Source organism: Stegodyphus dumicola, chromosome 3 (assembly GCF_044657685.1).
Source record: "Stegodyphus dumicola isolate Sdum_Otavi_A_Nest chromosome 3, ASM4465768v1".
Classification (NCBI taxonomy): Eukaryota; Metazoa; Arthropoda; class Arachnida; order Araneae; family Eresidae; genus Stegodyphus; species Stegodyphus dumicola.
Window position 1 is genome coordinate 164,103,158 of NC_140770.1, and position 22,446 is coordinate 164,125,603.

The 22,446-nt window shown below is 32.5% G+C and overlaps 1 protein-coding gene across 2 annotated transcripts in view; it reads left to right on the forward strand.

Annotated features, from left to right (window-relative positions):
• Window positions 1-14,719, forward strand: part of LOC118186215 (uncharacterized) — a 695,790-nt gene extending 681,071 nt beyond the window's left edge. For both annotated transcript variants that reach the window (XM_085813564.1, XM_085813565.1), the window contains one exon: window positions 3,157-14,719. In XM_085813564.1, coding sequence (XP_085669690.1) covers window positions 3,157-3,971 — 815 coding nt within the window. In that variant the 3' untranslated portion in view covers window positions 3,972-14,719. The remainder of the gene's footprint in view (window positions 1-3,156) is intronic.
• Window positions 14,720-22,446: the final 7,727 nt, after the last annotated feature.

Genomic DNA, 22,446 nt, shown 5'->3' on the forward strand with positions numbered 1-22,446 from the left:
ATTCAATTAATTCAGTGCTCACGTCGCGACAAGGCAAAAATACATAAAAACTCAAAACATCTTCATTAAAAATTTTAAAATACAGAAAAACCTAAAACACCAAATACAATTGAAAGCATTTAAAAAAACAGTTTTTCCTATTAAAAATAGAGTTTCAACGCCAAACCCGAATTTTCAGTGCACAAAATTGAAAGTTAGCTTTTGGTACCACTGTGCAAAAGGACACTGAAATCGGTGCACCAACAAACATAATTCACCATTCTTTCTGTTCTATAACTTGATTCACTATTCTAAGACTTTCAAATGTAAACAAACGGCTACCTCGCTAGGCTTAGCGCCACTTAAATTTTTAAACTGTTGATAATTCTACAACTATGACATGCAGATTAACTAAAGGCATAAAAGTCGTAACTGAAATGTAAGAATAACATAATTCAATCATTTTTAAAGCAAAAAATGCACAATTTACCAACATAAAAAAATAAAAGTACTGAGCTCACCGAGCCGGGTAACAGAGTGGTTGTATATATGTATAGTTACATATTTTCAGTGCGGGTCGATTGCAAACAAAAAGAGAAGTGCACATCTACAAGTTATAGCAATCATACATGCTAAACTGAAACGTTCTGAGGCTACTTCTTTATGAGATACGTACGTAGATATAGACGTCACAGAAAAAATCTCTTCTGAATGTATTTTTAATCCATTTTACAATCCTCTTTGGGTAAGACTCCTTTACTCTGTCCGAACATATAGATGTCACGAAAAAAACATAATTTAATTAATTTGAGAGCGGTGAAAATAGATATTTTCTTCGAGATATTATAGCCGAAGATAACGATAATTTACTTCGTACAAGGAAGTAAAAAAAACAAAAACAAAAAAAAAAAAAAAAAAAAAAAAAAAAAAAACAAAGGTGTTAGTTGAAAGAATTTTTTTTTTCTGCTTAGTAAGCACATTATGCAATTATTAAGTGGTTATTTTTTATTTGAGACATTGAGTGACGCAATATTTTAAAAGTGTAGCAGTAAGGATATAAGTTATCTCTCCCGCTTTCCCAGCGTGCCTTCGTGGTGTAGTGGTTCTGCACTCTGGGACGGTATTCCAGAGGCCCGTGGTTCGATTCCCGTCGAAGGCGGTTGCTGATTTTCCATCTCTCCGGTTTTCCAATTAACCTAATATCTCTACAAGGAGTGCAGGGTTTTTCAAAGCCTCTCATAAAATATCTTCTTGTTTCTTCGTTTGAGTCAATTTCCATTGCAAACTCAGATAGTTCGTGTGACTTTTTTAACAATTCGTTTGACTTTTTATGCATAGACGATACTTTATCTTCTTTATCGCTGCTTTCGCTGTTGGCTGGTGTTATAAAATATCCACTTCTTCATTTATCATTTCACGATAAATTTTTGGCTTGTCCTTCTTCTATATCTGATCACTTTTCGCAGCTAATTGCTTTTGTAATCTGTGCAATTTCTTTAGCGTTATTTTCAGTCGATAGAAATCCTTTAAAATTGTTGTTAACTTCTTTTCAAAGCTTATGCTAGTATACAGTCAATGTTGATAAATAAACGTTGATCCGTGTATAAATGAAACTCTAGAGTTGGATAAATTAAATGGAAACAATTAAGATAACGCGTATATGCTAAATCGAGTTCTGCAAGTCAATATGAATGATACAAATATCAAACTTTGAAATTCATTGCCCTCTAAATGTCCCCGAAACTCAGAAAACAATGTTCTTTAAGTAACTTCTTTCTTCATAGATGCATTTTCTAGACCGTAAAATCTTCTAAAATGTATCTCAACATGCCTTATGGAATAAAGTAGGAATAAAGCCATGCTTATCGTTGTATCGTGCTGTTAGAACTAAATTGTATCCTCCAATTGTCTTGCCCTCAATTCTAATCATCTTCAGGCTTCCACCGCAGCATTCAATTATCGTCAATAACAGTTTTTGACAGTTTAAAAATTCAACGTCTGTTTTATTGAAGGCTTCTACTGCCACAATCCGCAAGTGCACCAGCCAATGGTCTATGCCAGACGTTGTCAATTTTTTTAAATTTTGTACCACATAACTAAAAACCAAAATATACGTACCATTATGTACTGTCGTGTACCAATATACGCACCAAAAGATGCTTCATTTTGATTAATCATTTAAATTTTGCATAAAAGTTGTGCCACTAAAATTAATGTAGTGTACCATTACTAGTGCGTATACTATAGTTTAAACTGTGGTCTAAGGTCACGCACAACTTCATTGCGTAAGAACTGGAGCATGCGTGAGGTTTTCAAAAAATACCACATTAGAAATAATGGATTGCCTCCACTTCATTTCTTGGCAGATTCAATGAAAGCATAATGCAAAATGTGACGAAAATTAATACGAGACGAATAAACGAACACGAAACAAATAAGCGTTGCCCCAAGAACTTTCCACGATGAAAGGATTATTTAAAAATTACGAATTACAGTTATGCGCTTGCTGTAATTGGTTCGAAATTGGCAACGAAATGGGAAAAAAACCGTCTGGCCCCCTTTCATTATCCAAACTAAGAATATTAATAACAAAAAAATGAAACAAAAATTAAAAATACATCTTCTTCTGGAACAGTTTAGAACTTCTGAGGTTGGCGGGCATTCGTAGGATAGCAGCGTCTTTTATGGTACTAATTAGCTATGTTTCGGTTGGTACCCAAGTACCTAACATTGTTACTTAGTTAATTAAACATCAAACAATCGGATCTTTTTTATTACAGTTAGTATAAAATAGATTAATAAAAACAAACGAAAAGTGGCTACAATAATTTGTTTCTGTAGCCTCAAAATTTAATATGTTATTAGGTGTTGGCCGTTTTCGGCTAGGTCATTTGAATACGGCAAAGCACACGAGGGCTATTTTCCTAAGGGTAGGAATACCTTTGTAGGAGACTTTCTAGGCGAGATTTTCTCTTTCTAGACTTTCTGGAATCTAATAGGAGGCTGTCTAACTGACTTTTAACTTGACTTTTTTTTATTTAAGATTAAAAGTTTTTGTGTATTTAAAGTAGATTTTTATTTCAAAAAAGTTAAATCACAATTTTCAATTAAAAAAAAAAAAAAAAAAAAAACTTTTTGGATGAAATAAGGGATGATCTCGTCTGTTATCTATTGCAGGTTTTCTCAAACCAGAAATTGTAGATGATCCATATTCTAGGAAGATGCATATAGACGCAGAAAAGCGTGCGGAGCGCATAAAACGAATGTATTCACAGATAGAAAAGGCGTCTCTGTCCGATTCCGTAGGATCTCATCGAAATGAAGCAGCAGCGGAGCTGCTGGGCCAGCGCAATTATCAGCATACAGAATCCACAGTTGATGAAACCCATACGCCCATTTTTAAGCCATACCAACATGGTGGAATCACAAATGGTAGTCCACATCATTTGGTAGCAGAAGGGGACGCATTTTGCGATCCCCTTGAGAGAGGGGATGGCTATCCTAAGATGCACTGGAGATACGCCAGCCATCCTCATGTTATGTATGGTTCTCCTGGGAGCTTGAGCAAGCACCCAAGGGAACAGTCTGGAACAGCAAGCATTAAAAGACCTCTTTTGCTTGAAACAGATACTGAGCCTTCTAGAACCAGAGAAATTAATACCGTAGAGTATGGAACTTGTAGCAAGTTTCCCTCTAGCTTTTCATCATCATCTTCATCAACATTCCAAACCCCACAAACTGTAACAGCTGATGTTATAGGCAACGGTCCCTCTCAGTGCAGTGCGGGTTACTCTGATTCTTTCAATCCATTGGACAACCTGGAAGATGGCTGCAGTTTGAGGAACTCATGCTTCTTGCAACATACGGATTCATTAGAGACAGTAGTCCATTGTGATACAGCTGCAAAATCCTTGTCGGAAGCTCCTTTGAGAAATATTTCACGAGACACCAGTGCGCAACCAACTCAGTCTTGGAATATGACTACTGTTTGACGTGCAGAACATTTTCAGTATGTAACTATAATACTGACTTATGCTTTTCCATCATCATCTTCTATTTATACTTTAAGAAATGTAATGCTCAAGAATATTTATTTCTGAGAATGTGGCTGCGTGATGTCTCGCCCACAAAGATATTTTTTGTACCTCATATAAAAGTTGAATTTTTTAGAGTTGTCCTAAACATCTGGTATAACAAACAGCATTTCACCAACGTGAACATTCCTAATTTGTTTTTAATTTATAGAAGTTTTATCTTAAACCTGTATATACGGATAATACATCTATACAGAATATATAAAAATGCCAAATCCATTGGCTTCAGTTGCAACAAAGATTAAAACAATGTGTAAATTCTCTTAAAGTTCCTTTTTATGCAATTAGGTTAAAGTCTTAATATGAGAACAGATGGAATTTAGACAATATATAATTTATTAAAGGAGAATGCATTTCTTACTAATGACGTAACATATCATCTATTCACTTAACCTTATTATTTTCTCATAAACTCAAAAGTGAAAATAAAAATGTTGTGAATAATTTGACGGTAGGTATTTCATTAGAAATTATCATTTTGCATGAAAAGCTGTATTATATACATTCGAATTATCTGAGTTCATTTAATATTGGCATATTGTGCAGAATAACTTTGTAAATGCTTCTTGTTGTCATATTTTTCAGTCAGAATTGTCATATTTTTCAGTGTATATGTAAAACTGTTAACCGAACATAATCTTTGAAAACACAAAGAATTACATTGTCAAACCTTCCTGTAATTTACTTATTTCTCGTCTGCTAAAATAATCAACAGAAAAGGGATGATTTACCATATTTGTTAATTACTCAATATAAGATTGGCAATTGTATCATTTCGAAGAGAGTGTGGCATCCTAGATCCCCAGCCATTCTGGAGTTTGCAGGTTTCACGATTTTTTCCCTGCCGGGTTACTGAAATAGAAAGATGTACACTAAAAAGCTAAGAACTAAGGAAAGCCAAAGCAATATATAAAATTCAGACAATTCTCCGTGCAGCGTTGCGTGTGTTTACTCCAGATATAGCTTCAAATTATTTTAGTTATCTGTTTACTACTATATTATACTGTCTTTTTTTATGTTATGCAAGGAAATTTACTTTCCAGCACAGTGTCTTTCGGAGCTCTGTGTTAGTGTTTGATACTATAGTAAATGCTATAAATGTTAAGATACAATAAAACGCCGAACAAGTATCTCATCATCCTCAGCTGCAAGCTTTTGCAGCTGAGGAGGATAGTTTGGTAAAACGATCGAAACTAGTCTTGTGAAAATTTGAAAACATAACGCTGATTTTTGTTGTTTGACTTCTAAATTAATGCTATAAATGTTCCTTGCAAATGCAAAAAAAGTACGCAGTAGAGAGGAGAGATGTAGCACGCAGCTGTTAGATGTTACCGTGACAGCACTGTAAGCAGAAGTATCCGAATACCTGTAATATTAGCTTATAGATCTTCCACTTGAATAATTCCAGCTTTTTACCTAAGGTCACGAATCACTCCACCATTTCCCCCGACACGGACTTGTTGATTTGAAAACTGTCTTCAGGTGTCACACACTTAGATGTTGTTAAATGTGGCCTGGATCGTTGCTCCCGAGAGACACTGTTTTTTCCAGCCCCCCCCCCCGCAGAATGCAGCGAAAATTAAAAAGGTGATTGATTGCTAAATTGGACACGCTCTCTCCATAGCGGGGTTGTGTCAGGATCGCAGAGAAAAAAGTTCTCTTAAAAAGACAAGAAATAAGAGCGCACCTCCAGTCCCGTCTTAGCTGATATTGCAAAGGAACTACTGCTGATTTAAGGGGACTCATACTCCTTAAAACTCATAAGATCTTCGAATATGTGATTGTTGCAAGAATTGAGATAACTTATTTATTTTAAAAGCAATTACGTCCATCTTTTTACAGCTGACTACATAGTATAGCTGCTATCTGAAATAATTATCAGAAAGTTTGTGTTGTCACAAATATTTTTATAATTTAATCCGCTTCGTGACAAAATTTTTCGTCGTGTTTCCACCTTTCGCGCGCAGTTTAAAACATTCTGTTGCATAATTTAATTCTATATTTAATATATAGCTTTTATAACATTTGGAAACTGTGAACTAAAAATTCTAAGAATTTCATATTAAATTTTTATTTTATTTGGAGTTGAGTTTATAAAATGTATTTTATTAAAAAATATGTAATGATTTCGGGCATAAATTTTTTTAATATTAAGAGATTCATCGGGTTTTGTGTTCAGTTAGAAAATAGTACCCATATAAGAATACCATCAAATTTCAAGTATGTACCATCAGCCATTTTTTAAAATATCATGCGCGCAAGGTGGAAACACGACGAAAGATTTTGTCACAAAGCGGATTAAATTACAAAAATATTTGTAGCAACACAAACTTTCTGGTTGTTATTTTCCAAAGCAGCTATGTAGTCAGCTGCAAAAAGTTGGAAGTAATTGCTTCTAAAATAAATAAAGTATCCCAATTCTTGCAACAGTCACATATTCGAAGATAATAAGGGGTTTAAGGTGTATGAGCCCCCTTAAAATTATGCTTTCATGGGATCGTCTTTGTTAATTTTCAGATGAGAGGTTAGGAAACACAAAAGAGCTGGGTATAAAGACAATATTCAACATCTTTGAGTAGTAAGCACAACATGCGACTGGTAGGCGGTTTTCTAAATAGGTCTTGGCAGCTGGTGAAAGGGAGAAAGAAAATATTTGGAAGTCCAGTTTCAGGCTTAAAAAGTTTATATTTGGAGGGGGGAAGAAGCAAACGTTTGAGTTTTGTAGCACGGTGAAATTGTTAAAGAAGACTGCCTCTAATATTCCCGTTACACATGGGGAACGCCATGAAACCGACCGTACAAATAGCTCCTTCACCTGGTCTCCTTTAAATAAACCTTCAGATCGCACAAGATATCGTCACATAACACCAAAAAAATCGAGAAAACTCCTTAGCCAGAATCCTTTCGAAATGATAGAATTGCCATTTCACTTTTTTTTTTCCAATAACGATATTATGTTATCTATTGAGAAAAGGAAAAAAATGTTCAATTTCTACGTATTATTATACGATTTTTTTTTTTTTTTTTTTTTTAATTTTTATTTTTTATAAAAATCTCTGTATGTTTTTCTGTTGTTTTGATTTTACTCATTTTGATCGTCTTTCATGCCTTAATAGGCGTTTTATACTTCTGTATATATATATACAAAACAATATATATATTGTTTTGTATTTTATCCGATCTCAAAACATAAGTTTAAATCATTAATTTAAAATATATGTATTTAATTCAAAATATTTTCAAGCAATTTGGATCAAAAGCAATATTTTCTATGGCAAAACAGTTTAAAATATTTGAAATTGGGCAGGAAAATAACCCCAGTTTGGCGTGGATTTTGAATGAAATTATATCGAATGCGACAGCGATCAAACTTATGGCTTATGTATTCAGCATAAAAACTAAAAGATTGGAGATTATCCTCAAAATCGATAGGTCTAATCGTATATTGTTCAAAATATACGCCAAATTGAGGTTGCTTTCCTTCTTTAAAATTTACACTAGCATGTTTTTCCAATTTCAATTTAAATTATGTTTTATATTTCACTTCGAGAAGATTATTGTCACGAAGTCTTTTAAGTAGAAATTTCCATACTGTTTTAGCACTAATCTCCTTTTCAGTTTGAAATTTCAGCGATTTTTCAAATCATTTTAAACATTTCATATTCATTTAAAAAAATATCTAAAGTACTTTTTTCGTTACATTAAATTATTAACAGTTATTTATGAAATAACTATTTTTGATTGCTTTATGTCGATGAAATTGAGTAACATTCTGTTTTTGTTTTCATTTTATCATAGAATTATTTCCTTGTTATACCTATTCCAAACATCATTTTACTTAGATATTCTGGATTCACTTCAGGGAAGAGTTTCAAATAATATCGGAGAATCATGTATATAAGCTGTATCGTTTCTCTAATTTAGATTAAAATATAATCAATTCTCTATTAACCGCAGTAACACCAACAATGACATCCGCGATTAATGCTTTATTATAATTTCTTCTTTCCGTATTCCTCACCACAATGCAAAATATGCGCCGGTAAAATTCTGATCCAACTTAAATAGTCTGTTTTATGTGTAGTCTCTGACTACGTTATCTACATTTGAAAGTTAACTTTCCGTTATATTCATTTAACGAAAATTCATTTTAGCACATGCTGTGAGTTTTCTGTTGAATTTAAGACGAAATAAAAAGGCTATTTTAACCTTCTTTAGTATTTGTGATTTGCTTAAGATAACACGATGACTGCTTAATAGGGTCTGCAGAACCTAAATATAAGTTTCCAATTACATTAGAATTATTATTCGAATTTAAATTTTCTAGTAGCGTTTCACGTTCATAAAAATCTTTCAGTTATAATGCGCTCCACTTTTGAGAAAATTATTTCGTAACTGATTTCATTTTTATTAAAAGATGGCACTAGTAAGCTTTACTTTCTTTCTCTTATTGTTATTGAGAAAACACGGGCTTCCTCCTTCAACATTTGCACTACTGCAGCTGAAGAAGGGGGTTTTATATTTAAATCTTCGAAGATTGTCCTGAAAGTTTATGATTCTTGTTACATTAGCACCTCAAATGATCTCTATTTGGCGTTTTATTTTAACTGAGATGAGAAGAATATTGTTAGAACCTTTTTCAAGCAGTTTAATCTGAAGAATAAGTTCTCTTGGTTACATAAATGAAATCTGTACACGAAACAGGGAAAAAATACTGTGAGTAATAAAAGAAGAAACGCATTGAAAATTTGGTTAGAACTATAGAAAGCCTTAAAAAATTGGTCTGGTTTTTTTTGTAGAGTTCATCTACCAGCCATCACCACTGCTGTTATCTCGCATATTTCTCTTCACGTTTTTACTCTGCTTTTTCTGGAAACAGGTTTGTTTTGCTCTGATGGTATGTGGAAGTACTTTTTTCCAATTAACAAATTTTTTTTAGACAGGACCTAGTTAATCGAGAGTTGATTGTATTATGCTTTGGAAAGACTCTTTGCATTTCTTTGAAGTAGAATGTAAGCAAAACTCATTCAAAATTTCTATTCCCTTTTATACTGCTTAGAATCATGAGGAGGAAATGTTTCGATTATAATATAATCTAAATGCTCAACATATTAAATAGAAAATTTAGCGTTTAAGTTTATCAGTTAAGCATTTAAGATAATTTCTAAGGTTATAAAAGTTTTAATATAAAGATATTATCTTTCATGATCTGAAGAAAATGCACATAATTAATTACTCCATATTTGTATTAACAAGTACATTTTATTTAGATACAATTAGACTGATGAGTGTCAATTAAATCCAACTTAAACTGTCAATTAGATGACTGTCAATTTTAAAAATTTCAAATCCAAAAATTTTTCAATAAAAACAAAATATAAAATGTTACTTGCCTTTAAAATATAATATAAGACAATCGTGTTCATATTTCTCTTTTTACACTATTTATACGTTTTCTAAAGAGGAAGGGGGAAGAATCTTCTGACATTTTTCCTAACCTAGTTATATTTTTATTTTGAAATTTGTATATATAGAACATTTCATTATTAGTTGCGTATTTTACAGTATTATACTTTAGTCATTGTTTCTCAGCGATATATATTAGGGGCTCTAATAGTTTTTTTATTTTGGAGATTAAGCACAAGTTTAATAATATATTAAAAAACTAATAAAATACTAATCTGAATAAATAATATGATGGAAAAGTCATTAGATTCAAAAAAAATTTTATTCATGATAAATACACAAAAAGAAATAGTTACACTTTACTTCATAAACAGTAATAGCAAATATTTTATCAAGAAAACCAAATGCATAATTCTGTAAAAATAAAAGAAACAATTCCGTTCATGTGTATTACAAAAATAAAATTATCTAAATGTAAAAATATTCTAGAATCTATTTCTGTGAAGTTCTGAAAGAAATTTTTCATTTGTTATGTGGAAACGATATCCTAAAATGTTTTTATTGGAATTTTCATTAACATTCTGTTTTAGTTTAGCATTTCTGTGTATTTCAATATTAGTTATATAACGTATCTCTATTCCATTGCTTTCACTTGCAAATTTTAATTATCTTGTATATATGATTTGTAGATAATACGGGATACAGATCAAAGCGAGGGAAAAAGAAGAATTTTAGTTAATATAACTTGAACTCGCAAAATTAAACTCTTCATAAGAGATTTGAGCTTTTTAAGTTATGTTATCATCAGTGTTTTAATGTGTTTTAACATTAAATGGACTATTTATTAACATTGAAGTTCATGCTACAAAAGTTTGAACGAAAAGACTTAAAAATGCATAAAAGAAACAAAAAATTAGAACAAATATTTCATTAAATATTCAGTGTTGTGTAACATTAAGAAAGCATTTATTGCTTGTAGAAGGTATTCATAACTTGAATAAAAGATAGTCAACTAAACTGTAAAAACTGTTAATATGGACATTAATTTTATGTGTGAAATGTTCGATTCCATCATTTGCTTTTGTCCGTCCAGTGTCTTCAAAACCAGTTCAGTATCACAATGAAGGTAGAAGTGATCATGTTGTTAGTTAACTTTGACTGTAGTTATTTGCATTTTGTGAAAATGTATGAATCTGAATTTTGATTTTTCGCCCTGCAGGCAGAAAAACGTAGCGGTTGTAAATTAAGACATCTGTCTATGTCTGTGAGTCTGAATTTTGATATCACGTATTCCACATTTTTATCACTTTATAAGTTAATTTATAAATATGGGAAAGGGCTGTAAAGTAATGCACATTTTTTCCCCAAAACGAAAATACTTAACAAATATAAAAAATCAAAACATACACAGCAACCTGCATGTCTTAATTATTAATCAATGTAAGAAGTGAAACAATAAAGATATTTATTTCATTGTGGTACAATCTCAGTCTATCTCATTCCTAAAAAGTCCGTTTTCCCGCAATATACCCACTTATAGATAACCGACAGGACTTCTACAAGCGAATGGCAGAATGTACCACTTCGGGGCTGCTGCAGTCTAAACATTCTCTACTTTTATTTCTTTGTAAATTTCAGTTGATGTTTCTTTTTCAACTCACGTTAACTACAGATCGTAAAAGGCGGGGAAAAATACTGCGCATTGCTTTTCGAACTTCCCTCGCTTAAATCAAAAAGTCATATAGTTAATCATATAATTAATAATTTTTATTATGAGTTTTATTTTTCGATGTTTGTAACTGTAATTACTTTGTATTAGTCTGATTTTAATTTTCGTGTTACATTCAGTTAACGGTCATCAGCATCATCATCAGTAAATAGAATTTTGTGTATCTTTGAATGTACATTTTTACTGCTCTGTATCAGATGCGAATTTCTTTATAAATATTCATCAGTTTCTAATCAATAAAACCAAATGAGTAATAAAAAATAAAAATTCAAAATAAATTTACATATGAATTCATTTATTAAACTGAATTTAATGTAATATAAAGATAATAATTTCAGTTAAAATATACATTAATATTTTAAATTGCGACAAAGTGCATTTTAATATAAATTTCATTTCCTAAAGTGTAATGAATCAAATTTAATACTTCTATTATTTGATTGCGCTTATTATTTCATTCAAATGGATAGTTACGTTCTAATGATTCGAAGCTTCTATTTTTAAATACCGTTCTGCTAAAACCAATGTCCTTATTTCAGGACAATTAATGGAAAAACAGTTAATAATGCTTTCCCTCCAAAATGATGCAAAGAATTCGAAACAGTAAAGTAAAACTCAAAATTTTCTTGTAAGTAATTCTAATATGTTAAAAAAGTTTTCGAAATACTATATGAAACATTATACAATTCTGTTTTCACAGGAAAACCTAAGATGAAATTGAACTTTAATTGCAAATAATATATATTAATATTTATTGATTTAGCATTATTTGTAAAAATGCTGTACAGTAACTGAATGTCATATGTAAAAAGTTCATCTATTGAAAAAATGTTCTTGTATCCTTATTCAATTATTATTGTTATAACTTTTATTATTATTATTATTTAAAGTATGTGAAAGTTATTTTATTTCATATATATTTATGGTCTGTTGTGTTTTTAAATGTTTTTATTCAACTCAATTTAATTTATATAATCTATGAAAAAAATTGTTTTATTCATATATATTGTATACATTCCTGTTCAAAGTCTGTGTGCATAAACAAGAACGTAAAGTCATATTCTTACACAGCTCTGCAACGTCTACTTATTTCGTTTCATTTTCTTCACTGAAAATAACAAGATGGCTACCCTGAATATTAATGAAAGCTACGCTTATCCATACTTAGATCCTGAAGGAAAAAGGAAAGCAACAGAGGCAACATAAGAACCATAAAAGTTATTTATGCAAAAACTCAAATATCTGGAAGTTTTTAATACGATATCTAGCCTTTTAAGGGAACACAAAACGTTTCGGAAGAAAAACTATCAGGTTTGATTGGAAAATAATGCAGGTTTTTGCGATTGTTTATCTTTCCTGCATATTTTGAGCAACAAAAATATTTTGAATTACATTGGTTTATACATCATTCTGAAGCTCTATTTTCGCTCTATATTTCTATAATAATCATTTTGTTCCAAAATTATTTAAAAAAAATATTTACTAAGTGTTTTTGCTTAGATGTCAAAACGGAATTTTCTGCAAATTTACTTTTATGAGTACAAGCTAGGCCACAGCGCAGCACAAACGGCTCGAAATTTCAGCGAAGTGTGAGGCAAGAAAAGTGTTAATGAATCTACAGTTCAGTAATGGTATCAAAAGTTTCGTCGTGGAGAATTTGACCTGGAAGATAAAGAGCGTAGTGAACGCTCTTCAGCTGTTGATGACGACGGTTTGAAGACTTTAGTTGAAACAAACACGCGCACAATTGTTCGAGAGCTTGCGAAGGAGCTTGGGGTAAGCAGAACGACGATTTCTGAACACTTGAATCGTATAGGAAAGTCAGTAAAGCTCGATAAGTGGGTGCCTCACGAATTGAGCGAAAATTTAAAAAAAAAAAAGTCGCCATTTTGAAGTGTCGTCTGCTCTTCTTCTCGCAACAAAAACGATCCTTTTCTTAATCGAATTGCTACGTGTGATGGAAAGTGGATTCTCTCTAACGACTGACGACATTCGGCTCAGTGGTTGGACAACGGTCAGACACCACAACACTTTCCAAAGCCAAATTTGCACCAAAAGAAAATTATGGTGACTGTTTGGTTGTCTGCGGCCGGTCTCATCCACTACAGCTTCCTAAATCTGGGCGAAACGATTGCAGCAGATAAGTACTGTCAGCAAATCAACGAAATGCACCAAAAATTGGAACGCATGTGCTCGGCATTGGTCAACAGAAAGCGGCCAGTTCTTCTCCATGACGATGCTCGTCCGCACGTCGTGCAACTACGCCTTCCATATTCGCCCGAGCTCTCACCGGCCGATTACCACTTTTTCAAACATCTGAATAACATTCTGCAGAAGAAATGCTTCAGACCAAGACAAGGTCAAAAACGCCTTTGACTACTTTATCGCGTCCAGAACTCCAGAATTTTATTCTGACGGCATAAATAAACTTATATCTCGTTGACAAAAATGCATCGATTCGGCTGGTTTGATTAATAAAATTGTTCTTGAGTTGAGTTATGATACTTTAAATATATAGGTTAAAAACCTTCATTATTTTCCGGACAACCTAATATTTAGTACAATTTATCACATGGTATAAAACAGTCAATCCTCACGGAACACTTTGGGTTATGAAGTAAAGAAGAAACTAGTTCTCCATAACAAATGATGGGGCACATCATCCCTGCGGGAACATGAAATTTTCTAATAGGTGTAACCAGTTACGGCCAACTGACACTTCCGCGCACAGCCTATCAGAAATAATCAATCAGCCGTATGATTTATTTACATCATTTATTTTAAGTAGTGTCCATTCCTAACTCTGACTGTTGTTACCAGTTTTCTTGTATATTATCCCCTCCCCCGAGTTCTTTTTAGAACATTTAGGTAAAATGAATTTAACCCTTACTGAAACATCTAAAAGCATACCATGCGCAGTCTATCATCACTACACTGACCTACTGAGCAACTTCCGACCTAAGTTAGCCTAAAGGCAACAAACGGAATATGTTGCTCAGAGGTAAAACCATCTACTGGCCACAACCTTAAGTCGGAGGCCAAGGGCATTAATTGTCAAAGTCAAATTTCAAGGTTTTACATTTGTACAATATAGAGTTATTTGGATATATTGCATACGTTGACGAAATACATCTGAAGTTATTATATTAAGGTTTTCCAGAATAGTTAAGACAGGAATTGACAGCCGCCTACAGTAACAAACATAGTAACAACAAATGCAAAACTTTAAAGTAGAAGATCATAGTTAGATAAATGTCAGTCATATATAATAGAAAAACACAAGTAACTGCACGCTATATAAATGAAGTATATAGTCATGAAAGAATCAAGTCTGATCTCTAGAATCCAAGTTTAAGTGTAAATGAACATACTTTATGTTTCATAATCCAGTACTAAATGTTTTGTCCAAAGCAAAGTATTGTGCAGTACATGCAAGATTCAAGTCGTATAACTCCGAGGTACTGGAGTTTGTACTAAATCATAGTAATAAAATCTAAAAGTTCAATCAAGACGTTTGTTGATTCCAGTACAATTAACAGTTGTCATATAATTGTAACAATGCGTTAAAGAATATCATACCAGATATACACAATATAGAACAAACATTATGTTTCCATACTTGGTCATAAATATGCCAGGAGAAAAAACTATGAGTACAACTAATTATATGTTAATGTACACAAGAACAGATAGCATAATAATATTGAGAGACATGCATTCATGACGTTGAACAAAAGATTACTTCAGATACAACTAAGCACGTGCTGTGTGTGTAATCTATCATCACTATCGGAATCGACAGTTTCGTATTAATGCAAATTCTAAAATGACAAGTTGGAGATGTATTAAAAGCAAAACTGAAAGATGCAAAGGTTGGATGATGACACAATATGTGTAGTTTTGGAAATTACAGAACATATCTTTATGTTAATTGAGAAGTCAAACAACAAAAATCAGCGTTTTATTTTCAAATTTTCACAGTAGTTTCGATGGTTTTATCGAACCACCATCCTCAGCTGCAAAAACAATTGCGTTTTTACAGCTGAGGATGGTGAGTTGCCATTAAGATCAATAGGTTTTCATATGTTCGGAGGTGAACATTTTCTAATTACGTCGTAAATGTAAGAATAAATGTATGTATTTTCTTTAACGGAATCAAATGTTATATTTTTTCCATGCTCAGAAGTTTTAATTTAAATGCAATGTTTTCACAAGTTTTCGCTAATTACATTAGAAAAAAATTTCAAGTCGACTTTATTCAGTTTACGATTACAAGAAAAAAAAGTTTATTATATTATTAATATTCAAAATCATGCATTATTTCTTTTCTATTTCCAAAGCTATTTATTATTATTAGCCCAAAGGGCTAATTTGCCCTAAAGAGCTATTAATTGTGTTTTGGCATTTTGCGTTGACTCACAATATACGGCGTTTCACTTTTCAAATTCTTGCCACCAAATATTACAGCCCTACATTATATTTAAAGAAATTAAATAATGAAGAATCTGGATGAATGTATGCATATTTCTCGCACAGTGAAAAAAAACAACGGTACCTAGAAACATCAAATTTTGAATAACGTAGTCCTCCATTCGAATACGGGCATCTGGAATTTGTTTAATTATCCGTTTCATATTTTATAAAACTTTAACGAATTTTTCATTAACAAACTCAACGATTTCAAAGCGAGCAACTGTACAGGAAAAAAAAAAAAAAAATCTCCAGCGCGCGAGTATCAAAAATTCTAAAGATATGCTCTTTTTAAATATTTTGTGATATTGCTGTTGAATTGAACTTTATGTTTTATATATTAATTAATAAATAATTATATTGTGATATTAATCAATAAATGTAACACACAAATCGTTAAAAAAAAACCCTATGGGCGTAATATAAAATCTGAAAGCTTTCAGGTTTTTTTTTTTTTTTTTTTTTTTTTTTTTAAGTATTATTATTTTATTTATTATTTTCTAGTTACAGAGCTTCTTTCTGAAATACTTTCTCAAATATAAGATGATTTTCAGCTTCTAAAGCAGCGTCTTTCTTCTAGATCAAAAATCATAGTCACTCTATAATTAATGATATGTTTGGTTCATTTCAAATTAGAGTATCTTTTATTTTAATAGCTAAATATTGCTGCTGATTTCTGATTTTCATGCACTTGTCTTTCTACGAGTATTTCTGAAATACAATATTACGTGAATGACAAAAGATTATTTTATTTAAAACATTTTAATATTTGGAAGATAAAATAAAAGTAGCAAATACACTATCAAGGGCATCAAAAGAAGTACACAAATTTTCACATCTATACCAGTTAATTATACGAAAACTGAACTTTAACGTATATATTTCTACTATATTTTAACATTTTGAAAGTACCTTAAGCAGGGTTCGTACACAGTTCTGCACATCGAAATTTTTAAGGACCATTAATGAAAAAAAATAAAGGACCTGTGAGCAAATAAGAACTAAATAAATTCAATTAAAAATATTATCAATGCCTGAACTTCATTTTTGTAATGCCATCCTAAAATTAAAATAGATCCGCAAGTGGAATGAATTATTATTAAACATGAATTAATTGACAAAATTATTAATAAGCTTAATAATAATAATAATAGAATAAAATCAACTTTATAAAATGTTCAAGTAACATTAAATATTTTATAACACTTATAATAGTTGATATTTGGAAGAACATAAATAATTTTTTTTAATGTGTTTCGTTTGTACCATGCTTGCTCAGTCTAGAGGTTTACTAAATACAGGTAGATTTTATGTCAAGCATCACAGATTAAAATGAGGACTAAAATCATAATCAGCATGATTCATAACAAAAGACTGGATGTTGTCACCACTGCTGCTTGCCTAGAGAGACTTCCTGATTAGAACAAACCTGAAAGGCGTGATGTAGCCACAGCTGGCAAGTTCTGAAAGTTAGTGCCGTAGCTTCTTGTAGAGTTCAAGTGATTGTAACCCAGTTAATATACTTTAAGGTTCCACGAAAGCACCACAGGTGTAAGTTGTTTTGTATTATTTTAGGTCTTACTAAATGCAAAGAATAAGTTTCACATGAATTTTTACATTTTTGTGTTTTACCTTGTCACCACGGTAAGGATTAATGAAAAGCAATAACTAGCTTTAATACGCAGAGATAAATTTTAAGGGTAAGCAATTAGTTATAAATAATTAAATTAGGTAGTTAGATAACCTTAGTCATTGTGGATTTAAATGGCCGCTATTCAATTTGATTTATTTTTTAACAATATTTGTTAAAAAAAAAGCCGTATTAAAATAACAATCTAATAAAATTTGAGGTGAATCTTCGGATTATGGTAACTTGGCGACACTTTGGCGACCAACCCTGCTACAGCAACCTGCTAGATTTTTTTTTTTTTTTTTTTGGGGATGCCATTTTGTTTTCACGAAGTAAAGGCTTTTTTTTTTTCTTTTATTATTATTATTATTATTATTTATTTTACTCAACATTTTTTTCCAACAATCTGCTAGGCGAATTACGCTTATGCTAGGACTTTTATGGAACAAAAGTGCTTAAACATGACAAAGATTAGGTGCGAAATTGGGAGAAAGTGTACAATCGCCCACTGCTTGCCGCGTTTTTAAGAATTGCATATACACGGTATCCATGTACACGTCAACCTATTTTCACTTAAAAAAAACATCTCAGATTTGCACAAAAATGGCATTGCGCACATTCTTGACTTTACCCATGTACACATCGACCTATTTTCACTTAAAAGGTCAAAGAAAATTGACAAAAATCCAATTCTTACTCTTGTAAAAAGCGCCAAACAAATAAGTGGGCGATTCTGCACTTTAGCAGCGAAATTGTTTCTAAGTGCTTATTAGCTAAATCCCGATTGGAATTTTCCGGAAAATGTCACATTACATATCTCATGATCTCTCATTTCTCTGAGACAAAATAATCTGTGATTCGAACTGTGTACTTCTCAGATTATTGCTAAAGTCCTAGCTAGTAATCTTTATCGCCTTACCAAAATGTCGCCAAACTACCTGTTACCATATTCCAAAGATTAGCCAAATTTGGTAGTTTAAAATACACGTAATTTATGACAATGATTCTTATATTAAATATTAAGATAATTACACATTAAACTATATAAATGATATATAATAATTACACATTAAAGTATATAAATGATATTAGGATAATTACACACGGTAGCAGGGTAATTACACATTAAAAGCTACAAAACATTTACGTTTTGTAGCTTTTAATATTGCTACAAGACATTTATGTTTTGTAACAACATTCGACAAAATATTTATGCATCGTTTTAATTTGAAGCCTTCCCAGACATTTTGGCTAATTTATATCGATTTCCTTCTCTTTAAGCATCTTTTCTAACAATCAGAAATTTGTCTCAATACACAAACCAGTGTTCTCACTAGTTTCTGCATGCTTTATCTCCTAACTTGTCACCCTCTCCACAATGTAGCTATGAGGGTTTACTTGATCTGGTAAACGTTAAATAGTCCAAAACCTCCCAACAAACGTGAAGCAAATTATCGCCATGTCTGAAAGTAACTACAATGTCAGACAAAGGTTTAAATAAGCCTCTTTTTTTTTTTTTTTTTTTTTTTTTTTTTTAAATTTAAAAAGAATTTTAAACATAAAGGCATGTTCTGATGCTAACAAAATCAATTACGTCTCATGATGATGTAATTAAAGAACAGTCAAATTCGAACTAAAAATGCGAAATAGTGGCCAGAGACTATATAATTTTAATTTTAATTTAATCTGGCTCAGTAACTCTATCATATGAGGAAATAGAAATGGGGAAATTATAGTAAAGGCTGAAATCATAGACAATTGAGTAAGTTACATAATAATAACTGCACATATCTTTGAAGAATAATTTTATGTATTCGGTTTCTTTCTTCCCCCGTTTCCTTTTCATTTTAGAATTTCTGGATTTAATTAAGGATTTCTGTTACTCTAAAAAACACTAAATGCATTTAGAATGTATAGAAAAAAGCTGAAATTTTATTTCTTTAGTAATAAGTACACTCAGAAAAAATATGAAATATATATGGTATAGGCCGGTTATAGAGCTGGCGTGGCAGAATTTTTAGAGTTTAGTAACACACCGAGGAACAAAATCTAGAAACGTCATTACTTTTAGAATTTAGAGCAGGCATTGGAAGCAGAATTTAGAAAGGCACTGGGAGGAAGAGTTTAAGATCCACAGAGATTGAAAAATGCCTAGTGCCAGCTCTGTGTATGATGCATTAAGGCATATTAGATAAATCTTTTAAATTGTCTATTTTCAATTTCTTTATTAATAAAAAATGTCTTTTCTATAAAGCCTGTCCATGTGATAAGATTACAAGCATTTTTGATATTTTCCATGCTTGCATCTAGTGAAAAGTAGAGAAAATAAACATGTTAAGAAAAAGATTGTAGTATCAGAAGTAAAACATTCGAATATTGTTTCCATTGTTCTTCCAAACATTCTCCAAAAAGTAAGAAATTCATCGCAAACTTTCTGTAAAATACATCCATTACATGTTAATATCATGGAGATATTTTTCATTTCGTCACCCATTTCTGAAATCTTCTAGAATTTTGGGCCTATAAATCTTGCCTTCAAAACTTTCCAAACTGCAGCGTCTAAAATCCTAACGAAAAATTATCTCTACCAATTCTATAATCGCAAAAGGCCAGAAATAGTTTGTAAAAAAAGGGGGGAGTGTAAAATTAATTTTATACACTGACTACCAATAAGTATTTGGACACCTATGCAAATGACGATATCTGCGGTCCTAAGGTACGTCACGGACTCCGCCAGTATATATCATGAAGGAAACAGCATCGGCTTTAGTTGCATGCAAGATGACTCACAGTTCAGAGCTCTCTGATTTCGAGAAAGGTATAATTATCGGGTATCACAAATGTGGCCGATCCTTAAGGGACATATCTAGCCATCTGAAGTACCCATAATCGACAGTGGCCTATGTGATTAAGAAGTGGAAGGTGAACGGTGATTGTCGGAATGTGCCCCGAGTCGGCAGACCAACAAAACTGGGAGATGGAGACCGACGAGTGCTGTCCAGAAAAATTCCGAAGCCCTCATCCGCGCACCCAACCGATGGTCCTCATCCGCGAGGAGTTTCAACAGGCATCCGGGAGTATTGTTTCAATGAATACCATCCGTAAGGAAGCCCATCTGCATGGTTTTCATGGTCATGCTGCTGCCAATAAACCTTTGATCACAAAGTCCTTCAGCGCTGCTCGGTTAATGTGGTGCAAAGCACATCGAAATTGGACCTTAGATCAGTGGAAACGGGTTTTTTGGAGTGACGAATGAAGGTTCACCCTTTACCGTTCGGATAGCAGGGTCTGGGTCTGGCGTCTACCTGGAGAACGTCTCCTGCCAGAATGCATTGTGCCAACAGTCAATTTCGGCGGAGGTGGAATTATGGTCTGGGGGTGTTTCTCCTGGTATGGGCTGGGACCCTTGGTCAACATTCATGGTAACCTCAACTCCGATGCCTACTGCACTATTTTGGATGACAATGTGCTTCCTACGTTGTGGCAGTTTTACGGGTTGGACCCCTGTTACTTTCAGGACGAGAATGCCAGTTGTCATGTTTCGATGTTAACCAAGGCTTGGTATGGTGCCAATGGAGTTCATCGAAAGGACTGGCCTGCACAGAGTCCAGACCTGAACCCTAACGAGAACCTCTGAGACGTGTTGCATCGCCGAATTCAGGGGTGCACTACCCGTGCAAAATCGGTGAAGGAACTTCTATGTCTTCTCCAAGCCGAGTGGAAGAAAATACCACTAGCTGTCATACAAAGACTTGTGGAAAGTATGCCCCGGAGGGTCCACGCTGTAATTACCTCTCGTGGAGGCTCTGCCAACTATTGATTTTGAATAAAGTTAGTTTTTCTTTTCTATCACAGGTGTCCAAATACTTATTGGTAGTCAGTGTAGAGGAAACTGCATATTCTGAGAATTCTGAAACAATTACATGGGAAAAACTCTTAACTATGAAAAAATTAAAAAGAAGACATTTTTAATTAATTACATAGCTAATTTTACTTTTGCTTAAGAGCTGTTTCGTAAGTTGTGCTTTACAGCATTATACTTTGTTTATTTTTCAGAAGGACTTTCTACCTGGAGATTTGGCCGAAATTAAGGACCAAAAATTAATTCAAAAAAAAAATAAATAAATAAATCTAAGGACTCTTAAGGACCGTACGAACCCTGCTTAAGGTATTTATCATTCTTTAAATAAGCATATTGCTAAAAACCTAAATTTCTGTAGTCTATTAGCTTCGAATCTTATAAAACAAATTCATAATTTTAATAGCTGTTGAAAGTTACTGAAAGATAACCAAGATATGATGCGGAAATGCCACTAAACTATACAAACTGCTCTTACCCAACCAGCAATGAATGTTTTTTTTTTTTTTCGGGGTGGGGTGGGGGGTTGCGAAAGTGTCCCTGCTTTTTAATTTCTGCAGAAATGTCATTTGTGGAAGTACTACCAAACCACTACAAAGGCAACATTGATGCAAGCAAAAAGTACCATAACCCCTTTGGCTACAAAACTCGGCAGCACTCACTGCGTTAGTCATAGTGGACGGAAGGTATTTCTTCCTCCATGGTATAAGACAAAGAGCAAAATCACTTTTTTTTATGAAACAAACTTAATTTGCTCTTAAAAAAGTTTGACTTCTCAAGTTTGTACAGTTTAAGTTTTTGAATCTGAGTCATATATTGGTTCTGAAACAAAATTTGAAATTTTGATTCTGATCTTGCGAATTTATTGATCACAGAGATTGCGATCAATTCTTGAATCATCCCTCCTGTTACAGATAAAATAACATAAACTTTGAAGAAGTTCTAAAATTAGTTTATTCTATTTCTTCCACTTCAAAATATCTGATTAATATTATTTGATTATTAATGACCAAAAGGTAGAAGAAACCCATTTCTTCCAGCTGGTTTCTTCTCCTGTGGCCACTTGCCAAAACCCGTTTTGAATTCTCACTTTAGTTATTAATTCTGTTCACAGCATATTTTTTAATTAGTAATGACATGTTACATATATAACTCCTGTTTAAATGTATGATAAAACAGCACATGAACCTGAAACTGAAGGCCTGTTCTAGCCAGTGTAAAGCTGGAAGTGTTACAATGGTTTTGAAAATCCCCCCTCCCAAATTTAATGATTCTGTGA